Consider the following 18,336-nt stretch of genomic DNA (forward strand, 5'->3'; position numbering starts at 1 on the left):
AAAACTAAATGCATGATTATGTTGCCCATGAAGCCCTCTACCATAATTGTGAAATTCATGACCCCTGTGTCAGGGGATCAGGCTCTAGGGTGGGGCCAATGTGGCCATATATTCAAAATGTATGAAATCTTAAAAAATCTTCTTTTCTCCCAAACATGTGGGCAAAAAACTGAATACATTGTTATGATGTCCACTAACTCCTCTACCTAAATTGTGAAATTCATGGCCCCTGGGTCAGGGGTTCAGGACATCAGGGGGGCGGCAATATAGCAATATAGTGTTAATGCATATAATGTTTTAAATTCTTCTTCTCCATTAACACACATTTGAATGAAAAACTGACTTAATAATTATGTTTACCAGGAAGTCCTCTACTAACATTATAAATTTCATGTCCCCTTGAGTATGGATTTGAGTCTAGGGCAGGGCCAATATGGATGTATAAGTGTTGATGCATATAATGTTAAAAAAGTATCTTCTTTACTCCCCCACACATGAAAGGAAAACTGAATTCATGATTTTGTAGACCAGATATTTAAGCTTAACACCAAAATTATAGGTTTCATAGTTCTTTTTGAAAGATTTCAAGCAGGAAGGTGGTCGTCATTACAAATTTATAATTTTTCTACTCCAAAATGAAACCCAATTAAAAGAATATTTGAGACTACTCGACAAGTTTGTGTATGGGTTATATGCTACTCAGGTGACCGTTAAGGCCTTTAGGAAACTTTTTTAAATCTTGTGCTTGTGCTAGTTCATCATTTTTAATGACACCTGGAGATACTGTAGTTAATTGTCTGGAAAATATACTGCAAATAAGTAAATATATGTGTCAATAGCTAAATGATCAATTTCCTTCAATAATACCAAAACTAGAAGTTTACTCCTATAACTAGATCCCACCTATTAACCAATTTCACAAAAGAAAATTCCCAATGTAAAAAAAAAAACAGACATTTCTGATAAACAAAAAGTATTCTGTTTTACATGCAAACATTATCAGAGGTAACGGTGTGTTGAAATAATTGCTCACTTTGAAGTACTTCTATGAATAATACTTTTGGCTTCTTAGTTTTATTTTGACTTTGTTTAATCTGAATTATCGTTTAACGGACCCTACAAAATATGTTCAAAACCTAATAAATCTTTAAAACTTTTTAAAAGATAAAGCCCAATCAAATAAAAATAACATTGAAATGTTCATCATATACTTTTAAAAGGGCCTTCGGCACGAAAAAGTAGTTTCCTTCATTATGAATTCTGAATTAATTTTTTTCATAAATGTTGAGAACAAATGAAATAGTGATGTTTCTGTGCTGATTACACTCATCTTCAATCTCATGACCATGTGCACAATAAAAATACAATAAAAACAAAAGGAGAAGAATGAGATGCTTAAATATATAACAAAAACAATTTACCTATAAACCAATGAAACTTCATTCATTTTCATGGGGGGATATCTAAATTTTTGGAAAGATATCAAGCAAATCATCAGAATTATTTGTCTCAAATGAGTCTTTGGATGGGGAATTGGCCTTCAAAAAATAATGAATGGAATTACAATTACATGTAATTGGAAATGTTGCCAATTACACATTACTTTTAAGTAAATCAATTGCTTAATTAATTAAAGTCAACCGTTCCATATTACCATTTCCCCATCCCTGTCAATGATTTCATATATTTGACGAATATTGTCACAAAATTGGATAAAAAAAGGTCCACAAAAATTCAACAATGTCAATGGTTTATTGGAAAATATAAAAAAGAAGGATACAAGTATCTTGACATATTGTCACAGGCTGCTATGAACAACATTGAAATATCATTATGGCCCAGTAATGATTCAAGAAGTACTTGTACTGTCAAAGTTGAACACGTTGTTGATTTCCGAATAATACTCCCCGTCAAATTCCATGTAACTAAAATATCTGAGCATCATTTCATCTAAATTGTCATATTCACTTGATGACCTCCCCGAGTTGGTAATGTACACATTGTTTTGTTGATGGTAGGTCGAAGATGGGATAGAAGCTGTATCTCTAGACCGACGCTCGGACTCTTCCCCACTCAAACTACAGCGAAACAATGGTTCAAACGAGATTTAATTTTTAGATCGATCGGTTGCATTTTGACACCGTCGTTAAGAATGTGAACGAAAACTGTTTATAATGTAGTGAAAAAACCCTCTCTCTCTCTCTCTCTCTCTCTCTCTCTCTCTCTCTCTCTCTCTCTCTCTCTCTCTCTCTCTCTCTGTCTCTCTTGTGCTATAGTTGGTCTGTTCATGGGTATTATATACATGTATGTCTAATCATATTTTTGTCACGTAACGTCTAAAAAAAACAGCAATGTGATGCTCGATATACCTACACATTAAAAAATAACATGGGTAAAAACAAAGAGAATAAAATCTAGAGCTACTGTAAAAACTTCTAAAGAAACTTTATAAAAACACCATGTTATTTTTCCCCCTGAAGAAGGGACTGAGTGTCCCGAAAATTTGACAATATATATTGTGCGTGTCGTTAGCTATTTTTAGTGCTTTATTTATTCAGTTTACCTGCTTAGTATCTAAATATTAGATCCGACACTTTAAAGATGCACCTAGTGTTATTGATTTTAATTAGTGCTAGCTATATATCTTCCTCAATATCTTCCATATCTTCCTCAAATAAACAAATCATGGATATCAATATCGATATTTGTTAATAACGTTGTTATTTTGTGTTTTTAAAACAACTTTGGACTTCAGATATTGAACTTTATAAAAATATTTTTTGAAATCTCAAACCCTGAGTAAACGTAATCCTTAAGGAAGAGTTGCTAATTTTGATAGTCGCCGATATAATTCGGTAAATGGACATACTGCTCCAATATAAATGACAATTACAGATGCAGTACAAGACTTACTTTTTCCTTTTCCTGCAGGACACGATGATAATAATTACTGCGACCAGAGTAAGACTAGCAACTGTTCCCAACCAAGCGATCAGAGAGTCATTAGAGGTCTGGGAAGTGGGGGTATTGGCTACAAGTATACATATTTTAGCATTGTTTATCTAGAATGAACTAAACAAGTTGTAGACCGCTGAAATCAAAAAGTGAATAATTTATATCTATTTCATGCAATAATTGTTATTCACGATTCACCACAAATTACTAATTGAATCAGCATTGGCTGTAAATCCCATGTCGTAACCGCATCAATTGTGTAAATACGTAGCTCAGTGTGTTTTGTCTTCTTCAGATAATTTTAACCTGCATTATTTAACTAAAATAACTAGCAAACATTTTAGGGCAAAACAAAAATATAATCGAGCGTTTCTTATAGCTGGTATAACTCAATAACCTTTACACTAAAAAGATTAACAAGAAATTTGGCGTTATCTAAAATATACTTTTTGATTTCAAAAGATAATACCATCAAATTTCCCACTTTAGTTCAGAATATACAACAACGAATCTCTTAACATACCTCTTATAGTCTTAGGGTCTTACTTGTACAAAATTCTGTCGAATTCTGAAGTCTCCATACTCCTTTTTCAGAGCAGACAATATTTTCTGAAAATAGTGGGATATAGTTTTCCATGCAGATAAATTTACAAGCTTCCCCGATTCTTCGAGTACAGCCAAAGTCCAAGACAGCATTCAACAGAATAGACGGACATAGTAACTCTGAAATTAAACGCGATAAACTAGTAATAGTTTTCGGATATTTAGAATTGATAATAGCAGTCCAATGTTGAATAAACACAGAGGAATTCTAAAGTATCATTTATTAAATAATTACCTATGCAAATTGAATCGGGGTCTGGTTCCCATAGACCCAAAGCGTTACATTTCAAGGATATGTTGTTTGTTCTATGGAGGCCGTTCTTGCATTCAAATTCACATGTTTGTCCGGAATATGCCCCACAGTCCAGTAACTGTAAATTTGTCAGGGATGTTGGACAGACGGAAACTGAGAATTAAATATTTATATTATTTATATGATGCTTTTGTATGCATTTATAAAAAAAATACAAACTGGCTTTCCTCTTGTTGATCATAAACATTTGTTTACCCCCTTCGCAAGTTTTCTGATCTGAAAGAAGTTCTGTGTTGTCTTGACAACCACACGTTCTTCCGGTGGGTGTTGGAAAACAGAACGTGCTACAAAGTCCATTATTTCTCGAACATAGAGGATTTACTACAAAATCGTAAGTAAATCATTTGAGTAATGTATATGATTTCAATATTTACATGTTTAATCATATAAAATGTATGAGATTTTTAGTAAGCAGCAGTGATGGAAGCCGTGTCCATGATCAATTATCAATCGCTGCCTAAAGCTTGTAAATAAAAATGGTCAAAACTGTGTCCATGATCAACTATAACTCGGTTTCTACAGATTTTAAGCAATAATGATTAAAAGTCCACGGTCAATGATTTCTTAATGATTACTCGCTGTCTACAACTTGTAAGCAGCAATGATTCAAGCTGTGTTCATGATAAATGACACTCGCTGTCTACGGCTTGTAGGGAACAATGATCAAAACTGTGTCCAAGATCAAAAATCACTCGCTGATTTCAGCTTGTAAGCATCAATTATCAAAGCTGTGTCAATGATTTTTAGCTATATACCTAAGCAGAGAATTACTAACAAAATTGAGTTTTGATAACTAGTTGATGACATACATGTACTTATGAATTATGTTAAGGCTCATCAAAATGAAAAAATAGAGTATTTTGAACCGTAAATCTTTAAAATGCTTTAGCAAGACCTAATTAGCCATTCAAATTTATTCCAAGTACCCTGGTATTTCAAAAATCTCAAATGATATGAATGAAAAGTGTTCGTTCTAACAGGGATATTACCGTCAATAGTGTAATTGTTTGAATAAACTTGAAGTCCAACTAGGACATTGAGTTCGGGATAACTATCCATGAATTTGGTTCTTCTTTCTGAGGTCTTATCTACCTTCATTATTCGTCTGTAAAAGAAAGTAAAATAATAATGTATAAACAGGTGACAAAGTATTATCATAATTATGCAGTCATACAACCTTCATCTTTTATATGAACCTAATGAGTAAATGTTATCAATAAAAGTTACACATTTAACTCTCAAGATATGCACATGACAACTGAATTAATCCTTAGGACTGGTTTTTTTCCATAGATTTCGCTCAATATCAATCTCATATACATTACATAAAAGTTTTTACATATACATTACATAAGATATTAAACATATGTTAAAATGATGTCATTGGTTTTGGGGTCACAATACATTCATATAGAATATAGACCAATAAACTAATTGAAAAATTCCTCTTAAAAAGGATCTTTAATGTATTGCTATTTTTCTAAAATCATTTAAACCTAAACAAACGGTTGATGTTGACAACCAATTGCAGAAATCATACATAGTAGTCTGCAGATTTTCGTTATTTTAAGATCACATTGATATCACAGTGATAAGAAATTTAAAAAAAAACACCTTACTGACGATTATATCCTGTGTAGTATATAAACTGTTCATCTATGGCGATACTCCTAAGATGAGCATACTTGTCGTTATATACAACTCTCCTATCCCCACCGTTTAAATCCGAGGACTCTACGATTTCGTTAAAACCGTCAGTCCAGTACAGCCTTTCCGCTTAAGAAAAAAATATTCGACTTAAATAAAATTAGAGTTCATAAATTATTCAAGGTTTGAAATAAAAATAATTGATTATTTACCAGTAAAATCTATAGCTACACCATTTGGCCAGCGAATTTTATTTGTGATAATATATTTCTTAGATGTTCCATCCATGAAAGCTTTACCAATACGTTCCACTTCCACTTCTGTCCAGAAAATCAATCTGAAGGTAATTGAAGTATTAACAATTGCAAAGAATAGATAAAACACACAAGAATTCTAGTTTTTTGTATTTGTATGCATTGAACAAGCAAGCACCGGTAATTTTAATAGAAATTTGATAGTGTAGATGGTACAGTCATCCACCAAAAGTATTCGTAAAAATATGAAAATGTCCGCCAAATACAAACAAAAACAATATTGTTTTTAACAAAAAAATTTATCATCAGCTCTCTGAAAACTGAAATCCCCAAGTTCTTTAACAATTTTCATGTGAATCTACATGTATACGTCATTTTTATGTCATATCGTTGTCGTCTGTTAATTTTGAGAAAACCACCACGTTAAGAAAGATATGTCGAAAGGGAAATAGTTGACAAACGATCGGAAAGCAAGCATATCTGCTCGCTCTTTATGACTTAATGATGCCAGTCAAAAAAGATTAACATTGCCAGAATGTCTGGCTTAAAGCAAAGTACCGTTACAGCTTTCTTTAGCGGTATTCTCAGCGAAATAGATACAAAAATTTACCAAGACGGCAAAAGAAATTTAGGATGAGAGAGGTAAGAATATATTTCGAGGACTACAAGGAGGCATTGTATGAAGACTTTGGATAAATTATCTTATAACGAGAGATATTGTACTTTCACGCAACCATCAGTTTAAAGGAAATGATTACTACATAATTCAGGATGATAATGCACCTGTACATAGGGCTGGAATTGTCCAAGACTTCCGCAGAAATAATTAACAAATAAACTGGCCAGCCAAGGGACCACACCTCAAAATAATTAAAAACTATTTCTCGCTATTTAAAAATGAACTTCAAAACGACTTACATTGGCAGATGACTATATAAACGTTAACAAACAAACCCTTTGGACGAAAAGAGAGCAATGCTTCTAGGCCTATCAAGATTTTCCAACAAAGTTTTCTGAAGAAGCAACTTTCGGTGAATAACTCTGATGAAATCCTGGCCTGTTGACGTCACCTGGCCTGGTGTCATCACTGCCGCAAAGAAGACGTTTCCAGTGGAGTGATCGAGCGCCAAACTTTCAGAATATTGGAAGCCTAGTTTTAAAAGGTAATAGATTTTTCATTGTTTTGTTTTGGATGTTTGCTTTTAGTTGATTGTTAGTTTGTTTGTTTCAATTGAAAAAAATCAAGGGCGACAGCATACGAATTTATTCTGAGTTTTTCTGAGTCAATATATACTTTAAATGGTATCTAATTCACTAAACTTTGGCAGTATAGCGTTACTGGCTCAAAAATAGAGATATAATACCGTTTAAGGGGGGGGGGGGGTTGCAAGTGGAAATTTTGGTGCTCTTATTCGAAAAAGGTATATATACATTTTGCATCGGTTTTTTTGTTTACAAACCATGAACAAAAACTATATGGGTTGTTAGATATGTAATATGTTTTGTACCACAGCGTAACATCGCAGGACTTCATGGATGATGATACTCTTGAATATCCCTATTCAATACCTTTTAAACGGGTTTTTTTCTTTTTCTAAAACTAAAAAAGTCCTCATGTGGTCTGCATTCAAGATCGTAGCAGCTAGCCTAGCCGCTATGTCGTAGATATCTAGGTCTATCAAACGGACAGCTAAGATAGCCGCTAGGTATCAGATTTGAGGTTGGAAATATTCAACTAAAGAGGAATTACATCGACAAAATTAGTTAATTTCAAGCAGAAATATACATGTTAAAATTCATTATAACTTCAGGGGTGAAAAAAATATCACTAATTAAATAAATTTCATGTTTGTTCGAAGTGGTAACTAAGTTGGCCATCTTGAATTTGATGCTTAGCATAAAATATTTACGCTACGAATATCTACGTAGCGGCTAGGCTAGCTTACCTTTCAACTACATAGCCCTGCGTAGCAGCTACGATCTTGAACGTAGCCCTGGTCGTCGTTCCGATAAGCCGTTGGCTCAGCCATCAGTCAGTGCTTCAGAATTACATCTAAATCAGCGTACCGTGACTCATTTCAGAAATAGATTGCTGTGTATTTTAAACCGGGGATAGTGCTTTGAAGGGATGTAAAATTCATTTCAATATTAAAGACGAATGTTTTTAAGATACCGTACAGTACATATTACATATCGAACAACCCTTATATTGGTTCACAAAAGTTTAGGCGTGACAATGTGTTACCTGTGGCATAAGTCACGGGGTCTCTGTCTCCACGCAGGGAAATCGAACCGACTCTGGCAGAAAACAAATCCTTAGAAGTTGTGTAAAAGATTGTGCCGGTGGATTTTTCATATGCAACTCCAGTGACACCAACCACCTTAACTGGTATTTTTACCAAATTACCACTCTCGATGTCAACTTGAATTATTCGGTCGTGGATTCGGTCGGCCGCAAGAATGAAATTGTCGTCATAAAGCACTGATAGAATGATGACAAAGTGCACAATATAGATTATTATTGATAAACAAATGTAGACTCAAGCGACTTGTTCACGTATTTATAAAGATATTTTAGAATGCATCTCTCAAAGCCTAAACACTAGCTGTATAATATTATGAATGCAAAAGTTTGAAAATTATAGGGTCTTCATTGAAACATCATCGTTTTTTAAGTGACAGGTGAAAAATAAATGAATAAACATTGGTCTAGATCTGTCAATGCATCTTTTAACCTTCACTTTAGAGTTCACTTTACTTTTCTTCCAAAAAAGGAAAACGTAACTTCTAACAGTAACATTACAGCAAAGTTGTTTCAATTTGTTTCATCTTTGATGCTAATATAAGTTATCTTTTATACTCTTTCAACCGTAAATAATTTTGTAGGTATCAAATTATACATAACATAAAAAGAGCTACCGTTTTTGCATGTTTGAAAGTCGTTCTGCAGGTGAAGTCCAATATCGCAGTCACACATGCGTCCGTCCACCAATGGTACACATATATCCTCACATCGTCCGTTTGCAATTTGACAAGAACCTGCAATTAATATGTCCATATAATGAAGAGAGAAAAAAATTCTTGAATCATAAGCAATAATTTTGGGGAAAGAATGCTGTTTGCTCATACTTTTAAAATAAGCAAAAAAATCTGCATAATCAGCTATTAATTCTAGTTGATGGTTTTATAAATTATTACAAAAATAAAAAATTAAAATTTTTTGAAAATCGGTCATTACTAAGTGCATTTCTTTTATTGAGATATTACGCTATGGAAAACGATAACAAATTGGCGCTTTATACAATTGTGAAAGAAAAACATCATAATTATATGTACATGAACGTAAAATTTAAACAGTACCTGTAAGGTTTCTTTGCTGAAGAGAATCATAAATTGCAACATGTGTAGCCTTCCCCAAAATATTGATATAGCCGTAATATCTATTGGTGCTTTGAAGTCCAAAATATAGCTGGTTGTCGTTCATCCAAACAAACAAATTCTGTTCAAAAAACATTTTTGAAGATTTTTGAAAGAGAATTATGATTCTTCATCATATTTTGTTTTGAAATAGTATAAATAAAGATCTTTCAGCTTTGAATCAAACATTTAAATGAAATTGAAGTACAGTTTAGTTCTGTTGTTTTTATATGATGTGATATTTAGACAACAAACCTTGTAGGAGAATAATTCTTTGGCATCAGTTGCTAAACTGTGCGTTTGAAGATCCAAACCATTGTTTTTACAACTCATTATCAAAGATCCATCAATCCAGAACAACCTATGTTGTAGAAAAAAATGTTTTTATAAAAATATTACGTGTTGGTTATCTGTATTTCTTATATCTAAGGAATGAATTCAATATTTATTAGTTTTATACGATATAAAATGGTTTGGGGCAGTTTACGCTTTATAAACCGCCAAGCGGTTTATAAAAAAGCGTAAACTGTTCCAAACCATTTTATATCGTATAAAACTAATAAATATTGAATTCATTCCTTATAATTTAATTTATTTGCTGTTAATTGTTGATAAAAACAGTCATTTGATATATTAATGACATCAAATTGTACAAAATTCAAACGTAACGTCAGGCGGATTGATACGTTTTTGACGTAAGTCTTACTATGATGTAGGCAACATTCTTTATACGATATAAAATAAATTGTTCAACCAATCAGAAAGCGTGTTACAACCAGAATTAAATTATACGGTTTTAGATAAAATTATTCATATCTTTAAAATATAATAGTTGATGGTATGTCCGTCTAGAACACTCAGATATTAACCGTCATATACATAAATGCACAGTCCAGTCATGATACTTAACAAAAAATGAAAATTGAAAATCAAAAAGTTTGAGAATTTAAGCAATAACCAAGAAGCTAAACATATGCTTTAGAAATGGAATTTAATCATAGTTGGTACATAATTTAGTTACCTCTTCAAACTTGTATTAAAATACATGTAAATCCACGTTGTTAACTCCATAATAAGAACAAAAAAGATTTAAAAACTTTGTTGATATGTTTACATAGAGAAATCCAGTAAACTGTTAGGTTATTTTTTTTAATTATGATCTTATTGCTGACATCTCTCAATTTCAATATCTTTAAAAAGATAAGAAGCACCATTCAGAATTTGTTCTCTAGCAGAATTTCATTTTCAAACTTTCAACTAAAGTACATAACCTGTCATTCGTAACATCAAAGTTGAGTCCTCTTTGAGAGAAAACTTCAGCAGAAGTCAATAGCGACTTTGGTGACGAACCATTCCACTGTCCGCACATAATGGTCGACGGTGACATACCAGATATCCAAAATAGCTTCCTGTATTGAGAAGGTTTACTTCTTTGTGAGATAAAAACAACATTGTTCTTATAGAATGTAAGGTTACATCTTAATATCTTTATTTTGAATACAACATCTTGACAAGTACAGTATTTGGTAAAAATATTTGTATATCTATTGATTTTATCATTTTGATTACATTATATTTACCAACCCATCATGGGGATCCACTGCCATAGATTCTAATGGTGGAAATCCCGTATAAATTGTTGTCATGTTTTTTGAATTCAGACTGAATGCAATAATTTCCCAGGATTCAACATCGATCCAACCCAAGATACCCCGATACCAGTCCAAAACTAAACCTGTCATCAATTACAAAACCGTTCTTTTGTTTTGGTTGTTTTTGTATTTGGAGATTTTCAGATATTAGGTAAAAGTATATAGATAGTGCTAGTTATTTTGGCAAATTTTAATTTATCCACTATTCAAGATAACACAGTTTCAATTTTGACGACTAAAATTAAAACTTTCTATGTATTCACATAATTATAAACATATACGAACTTTTTAAAAAATCATTTGCTACACGGTTATTATAGAATCATATTATTGTGTTTAAAAAATCAAATGTTACCTCACACATATTGATTGGAAAAAAAACTTACTTTTTCCATTACTAAGAGCTGTAAGGGTTTGGATTTGCTGGGTTTTTATATCCAGTTCTTTCAAAACATTGTTCTTGCTGTCAATGTAGTAAATAAGGTCTGCGTTGACCACAAATGAATGGATAATTGCTTCTGTTTCTTTCAGCTGTGGGGAGCTTTTCACAATTCCATTGACTGATGAAATTTCGATCATCTCAAAAGTGTTTTCATGGCTTATTATATAACCTTTACTATAAAACAAAGACCTCTCTACAAAAGAAAATTTAATTTATTATTCAGGTTGCTGTTTCAAAATTTTAGAATTCAATATTGTATATATATTTTTTTTGCATTTCATCCTAACCATTTGCTATGTACTACTACCTGGGTTAATTATGCAATTTAGGGACTATGTATGTCTTTTATTTTCAAAGAAAAAAATTAACAATACCTAAACAAGATCTTCCGTCCTCGGCCAGGTCGTGTCCTTCGTAGCTAAAACCGGACCTGATGGAGTGTTCACACAGATTTGTCCACACTGTACTGAGGAGCAGGGGTCTTTTGGATATAAAATCAAATGGAATTACAACTTCACACAGTTAAGTGGTTTAATGTTATTCTTGTGTTCGCAAAATCAGAAACGACTTTGTTATGAGATATATTTAATGGACTCTAAGGACTTCGAAAGTTTAAATCCAATTTTACATTTTTTTTTTATAGATTTTGAATGTTATACAATACCATGTTTATTTGACATACCAAGGATGCTCGGGACATTTTCTGTGTCATAAACAGCAAGAGTTGTAGGAGTTCCCATGGTAAAAGGAGAATCGTATACCAATACCCCCGACAGCATGTCGAGTCCACGAACAAACCTATTTCCGGGATCAACCACTTGTAGAACATTCTGTGAAGATAAGTTAGAGGTGTATCTATCTGTTTAACTTGTTGATATGTTAGACGTGTGGATAATGTTTATCAAAATATTAACCCATGTTCTGTCGACATTAACTTATTCATGTGTAAATATTTTGTAAAATAAGCATGTATTAGGCAACGTTTGTAATATTGTACCTGAAGTGAGATTTGCAGTGTTTTGTTTCATAATATAAACAGATCTATAAACTTTAAAGGAAACATACAACACTGTGATATATGACGCAAACACTGTAATTATTTGTTTGAATTGACAACTATTGCTTTTTAATTAAATGGGTATTGTAATCTGACTTGGCATTAATAGCCAAGGTAAATAATCTAATCATTTACTGGGTATCATTACAATACGTTGTCTTACCTAGCAGAACTGTGACCATTCCATTGTGACACGTTAATCCTTCGGACCACCCTCTTGTTGGACCCGCCATACTGGCCATTGGGTATAATCACATCACGTGGTCTTACCTGATAGAACTATAATTCCTCTGTTGTAGCAAGGTTAGTCCTTCCGACCATTCTCTTGATAGAATCGTCATACTAACTATTGGGCACTATTACATCACTTATCTTACATACTAAAATTTCTTCCCTTCCATTGTGACGAGGTTAGTCTTTTGGACCACTCTTCTGTTGGACCCGTCATACAAGGTATTATTTCATCACATGATCTTACCTTCAAACGTCTATCCTGCCACTGAGACGAAGTTAGTCCTTCAAGCCACCCTCTTGTTGAACCCGTCACACTGATCATTGGGTATAATCACATCATGTGGTCTTACCTGGGAGAACTTCTACCCTTCCATTGAGACGAAATTAAACCTTCGGACCACCCTCCTTTGGGACCCGTCATACTGAGTACTGGGTATTATTACATCACGTGATCTTACCTGGTAGAACTGTAACCCTGCAAATGAGACAAGGTTAGTCCTTTGGACCACCCTCCTCTGGGACCCGTCATACTGGCACATCTCCACCGTGTACCGCACTGTGTCTGCCCACAGCAGGAGGTTGTTGTCTGGGTCAACAGTAAGAGAAGAGACGCGAACCAGTCCTCGGTATACGATCACTGTGGCGTTCTCTCCATCCAGTGAAGCTCTGGTGATGCGGCCATTTGGGTTGTTGTCAGAAAAGAACATGAACCTGTTATATGAAAAAATGAATGCTATAAAGAGTCTTGGTACATCTTTACAGTAAGTAAACATATTTGTAAGCAGAAGAATGTACATTAAATTAATTAAAAACCCATTTATAATTAGTTGAAATTTGTTTTTGCACAAAAAGTCTAATAATTTAGAAATTCAGATAATTAAAAGTGAGCATTTTCAAAAAACATCGATGATTCTTTGAGTTTGTATCTGTGGATCTAAAATCTCGTTCACATCGCCACAATCGCCACAATCAAAATTAAAGTACTTAATGTGTAAAGATTTCTATTTTAAGACATAAAGTTGTATCGTTGTTAATTACGGTTTAATTATATCATTGCTTGATTTTGCACACATAAAATTCGTCAATTATCTGTAATAACAAAGCGATCAAGGTACTTGCAACTAAAATTCTGTGGTAGACATTTATACGTAACATTTTCAAACTACTCTTTTAATTTTTTGAGAACCAAAAACTAGAATCTGATATCAATTACACCTAGATTTATGAATTATCTGCACCCTGCATAACAGTTATAAACCTGGTTCAACAGAGATTCCACGTATATTTAAAAAGAAAAAAATATTAGCTTCACTTGAACAACTGTAAAGTGTAGAAAACTTGAATTAATCAAACATTTTTAAAAAAAAAACTGCATATGGCAGTCTAATTTACATTACACGGGATGGGGTTCATTCAGATTCTTACTACACATTATCAAGTATCTAAAAATTATCGTCAAGTATCCAAAAAGTTCTGAAACTCAAAGCTTTTTTTTTCTAGTTTACCCATCCACGGGATCCAAAGCGAGTCCCTCCGGTTTGTTCAAGTTGTCCTGAATCAGTACTCTGTAGAGAGACGAATTGCCGCTGTAAGCCGGTTTCATGGCAACCCAGTTCAGACGTGAGTCGCACCAGAGCAAGTTGTTGGAGAGGTTATCAAAGACTATTTCCCCTGGATCGTCCGATTTCCCCTGGAACACGGTGGATGAAGCAGACGAGTCGGTTTGCTGTATGCTGTAGTTGTGGACAGCGTGAATGTTGGACTGGGAGGCCACGAAGACGACGCCTTGCTTTGGGTCCACTGCTAAACTTCGAACATTCACATACCCACTCAGAGGGTAACTTGTATATTTCAAATCCGTCTGGGTCTGGGGTATTGGAGCCAAGTGGAACAAAGCTGGCGGGTCATTAACTCCATATATGATTCCTTTTTCTTTTACAACTGAATGGACCAAAACATAACCTAAATTCCTAGCCCATACTGCAGTTGGAGTAGAAATGTTTCTTATAATTTAATTAGGGTATGCAGTCATTAATTTACCTAATTTTCTGATAACAAATATACGAATGTCGCTCAACGTGGTATAGTGTGAACACCTATATGTACCAAACCCGTTGCAACGTCAACAGTTATTGAACAATGTATAATCTGAATAAAAAATATGTATGAATCATTTGATTTCAAATCAAACTTTTTTAATCCTCAATGTGTACAATGTTTTCCACAAAAGCAATGACAATTACGTGAATGCGTACTTTCGTAAATAAACAATTAAGTTCAACACTAAAATGAATGGGAGTACTTCGGGCATTCCTTTAAAATTAAAAAAAGGAATTCATTCACATAGTAAACAGAATATGTAACAAAGTCAAGAACTGTATATCATTACTGTAAGCAGGGTAAGATTTCACTTTCATAAAATTCGTATTACGAGTGCCTTATTTCTGTCTTTGGACTATAAAAGTACAATTCATTAAATGAAAGTAAAACATGTTAATGGAATGCTGGAATCGTGGCTGATAGAAGACAGCATCCATTAACACACTATCAAGGAAATTATAACATTACACCATTATCTCATTGGACCTTATCACATTACGGTTGGTTTTAAACTCAGGTATTTACTAACCGATACCATTATTGACTTTGGAAATGATGGACTATTGTTTTGTTAAATAAATTAAATGAAAATAAGTATTATGTTGTGTACATGATGAAATAATCTTACCTTCACAAAAGTACATGTATTTATCAAGAGTCAAAAGGAATCCAATTGTAATTGAGTAAATTGTTGTCCCCATTCCTTGGAAAGGACACCATATGAAGGGGTCATATACTATAGTTTTCTTTATGGAAACCTTAGTTAGTGTAAAACTTTAATTCCGCTCCAACAGAGCAATCAAGTGCGTTTGAGATTGAAAAAAAATGAAATAAATTGAAAATTCATAAAACTTACAAAAGCCGGATGACGAATAAAAATTCTTTGACACGTTTTTAAATAATTCATTTTTTGTGGTACTCTTAGCCAGATCGAGTGTTTAAAATGATAATTGAATTTAATTCTTCCGGAATTGGAATGTTTATGATGGTGTTAAAAGAGCTTTGGGATAGTTTTGTGAAATTTCATAAGGTGTTTTGTAGATATTGCTGTAATATACTCATTTATGACATTATGTCGTCATGAACTCGCCGTTTTCTTACACATTTAAATCGTATATCTAAAAAATTGATTTGATGGGCTTGGAAGTTTTTGTGGGTTTTTTTTTGGGGGGGGGGATAGTCATTTTATAATTGAAACGGCTTTTGTTGTAGCTGGAAATTTTACTTTTTTCGCTTTTCCTTGGCTAATCCTATCCGAGACTTCTGCCATAGGCTCAAAGGTTAAGTTGTTATCCGTGTACAAGGGTGGGAATGGGGGATGGGGTGGTGGTGATTGAACAATCGACCGGAAGCAGTCCTTCCAAGAATACATTTTAATGAACTAAATATTTTGTACCTACTTTGTCATTTTTATTTTTAGCTTTCCACCTGCCTTTTGATATCCACTACGATCTGAGGTGTTATTGGAGTGAGTTTCCATCCACAGATAGATTTCAAAGTGACCTCTGACAGTTATTCAAAGTTTGTAACACCCACGTACTTCTATGAATGACAATCGTTATACATTAAGTGAATCAAACTCAGTATGATTCCTTTGCCCAAACTTCTAAAAATGTTAGAACAATCTTAAGTAGAAGGCCTTTTTAGGCTTATTTAAAACATTTTCAAACGGATAAACACCAAGTATATGTGTAAGGAATAAATGAAATTCTGACAATTCCGAAAAATGCTTCTCCTTTCACTCCCGTGGCTTTGTAAATTTTCCGAAACGGCTTCAAAGGCATTACTTAATTTTTCTCTTATCAAAAAAGTATGCAAAGTTAATAAATTTTCACAAAAAGACAATAATAAAGAAAATCCATTACATTTAAGCAATGAAAACGGGTAAGGTGACATGAGGTATAGCCATGAATGAAAAATACATCTACAAAATGTCTACATATGTCTATTCATGAATCAATTTGCAGAAGAATAAAAAGACATTTATAAAATGTCCGGCAGTTGGAATTTGGAAGACCATCAGTATGTATGGTAGTACACGATAATTCATGCTGCTTTGGTATTGAGTTCATCCAAAATAAGATGGTTTGTTTCCTTTGGAATGCTTTCTTAACAAATCTCACAAAATATAAATCTGATTTTTGCAGGAAAAAGTGTGTCTAAGAAGTGGTGAATTCTATTTTCTGTGGAATAATCTGTTTGGTTGTTTGCAGGGTAAGTCCCTGGGCGGTGGACACAGAGGTCGGTGAAGCCTGTGTTAAGATCAGCTGATTGGAGCCCGATGTAGACACTGACCATAACTTGGCCATTATAAAGTTCAGATTGGTCCCCATGGAGGAGGGGATAGAGGCAGCCACTAGGGTGGCCCCCGTGGATGAGCTGATGATGGTGGGGAGGGTCACTGTGGCCTGTGACGAGGGCACCGTAAGCTGATTAGTGGGTGAGGCCACCACCTGCACAGGTGTGATAGGGGGTGACAGAGGGGAAGACATTTGATGGTTATAGTTCGAGAGTGGGTTGATCCTCTTCTATTTTTGTCTGCGGTTACAAAACCAAACCCTCACAACCTCTTTCTCCATATTGAGCTGGTCAGCCACAGAAGTAATTTCTTCCGAGGAAGATTTGGGGTTTTGCTGGAAACTTTTCTCTAGAGCGACTCTGATATTGGTCTCTATGCTGGTCCTCTTCTTTCTTCTCCTGGCCACGGACTTTGGGGACAAACTGTTTCCATTACCCCCAGGGCTGCCCCCTACCGGAGTGTTCAGATTGGCACACATTGTGTCGGCATCTTTCAGCCATTTCCGAGCAATGGTTTGAGCTTGCACATATTCTTAAAGCTCAGGTTCAAAGCTTCAAACCTTAAGATGGTGGTTTGACTGAAATCATTGCCATACAGTTTTCCCATGGCTAATCCTACATTTCCTTGGGTAAAACCTGAAAGTAAGCGGTAAAAGATGAAAAAATACCATGGTATTTGTACAAAGTATACATATTAAATTTATTCAGGTCAAAGAAAAAATATTCAAAGAAGAGTACCTAGTTCTATTCTCCTTCTTTTGAAAGTTTTTGCAAACTGTTCAAGTTCTTCAAGGTCTATGTTTTCTTCCTACAAATCAAGAAATAAGCATCCATAAAAACTGAATGTAAAATAGTTGTGTAAGCCCTGTCTTTAATTCAATGTAAATAATGTAAAATATTACTATAAACATTTACTACAAAGGATATAGTTAAGGCGTCTTTGTTTGAAACTTACCGGAGGAATTTCATCCACGATTCCTGATGAGGACAGCTCTTCCGGCGATGACTTGACAGCGACGCTTGTGGTAGGGGCGTTGGGGAGAACAATTTGAGACGAGTTGGATATCTTGGTCATAGTGTTCTGAACTTTGATGGGTGTCACTGTCTGAGGGATTTGATTTGGTTGAGAAGCAGAGACTTGTATCTAAAAGTAAAACAAAACATATACTTAAAATGAAACCTGAACATTCATATAAACTGAAAAAATCCCAGCTTAGATAATCTCACTAAAAGTTAATCATAGTCTGACCCAATTTAACATCTTTCCCTTTGACCCTGACCTCTAAATCAACCAAATCAGGAATCAGGAATGTCCATGTTTAGAGATAGAGGATTTTCTTCAATTTTTCTATTATTTTGAACAG

At 34.0% G+C, this 18,336-nt stretch overlaps 1 protein-coding gene across 1 annotated transcript in view; it reads right to left on the reverse strand.

The window, feature by feature from the left end:
• LOC128192554 (low-density lipoprotein receptor-related protein 2-like) overlaps positions 1 to 18,144 on the reverse strand; it is a 50,121-nt gene extending 31,977 nt beyond the window's left edge. Inside the window, 25 exon segments of the mRNA XM_052865333.1 lie at positions 1,861 to 2,078; positions 2,914 to 3,031; positions 3,794 to 3,964; positions 4,067 to 4,192; positions 4,861 to 4,976; positions 5,491 to 5,647; positions 5,731 to 5,855; positions 6,727 to 6,922; positions 8,018 to 8,254; positions 8,692 to 8,811; positions 9,133 to 9,271; positions 9,445 to 9,550; positions 10,461 to 10,645; positions 10,770 to 10,918; positions 11,228 to 11,476; positions 11,658 to 11,705; positions 11,708 to 11,764; positions 11,966 to 12,113; positions 13,132 to 13,285; positions 14,080 to 14,382; positions 16,970 to 17,127; positions 17,239 to 17,477; positions 17,480 to 17,608; positions 17,711 to 17,780; positions 17,928 to 18,144. Of these exon segments, the coding sequence (XP_052721293.1) occupies positions 1,861 to 2,078; positions 2,914 to 3,031; positions 3,794 to 3,964; positions 4,067 to 4,192; positions 4,861 to 4,976; positions 5,491 to 5,647; positions 5,731 to 5,855; positions 6,727 to 6,922; positions 8,018 to 8,254; positions 8,692 to 8,811; positions 9,133 to 9,271; positions 9,445 to 9,550; positions 10,461 to 10,645; positions 10,770 to 10,918; positions 11,228 to 11,476; positions 11,658 to 11,705; positions 11,708 to 11,764; positions 11,966 to 12,113; positions 13,132 to 13,285; positions 14,080 to 14,382; positions 16,970 to 17,127; positions 17,239 to 17,477; positions 17,480 to 17,608; positions 17,711 to 17,780; positions 17,928 to 18,047 (3,838 nt within the window). The 5' untranslated portion in view covers positions 18,048 to 18,144.
• Positions 18,145 to 18,336: the final 192 nt, after the last annotated feature.

Source organism: Crassostrea angulata, chromosome 7 (genome assembly GCF_025612915.1).
Source record: "Crassostrea angulata isolate pt1a10 chromosome 7, ASM2561291v2, whole genome shotgun sequence".
NCBI lineage: Eukaryota > Metazoa > Mollusca > Bivalvia > Ostreida > Ostreidae > Magallana > Magallana angulata.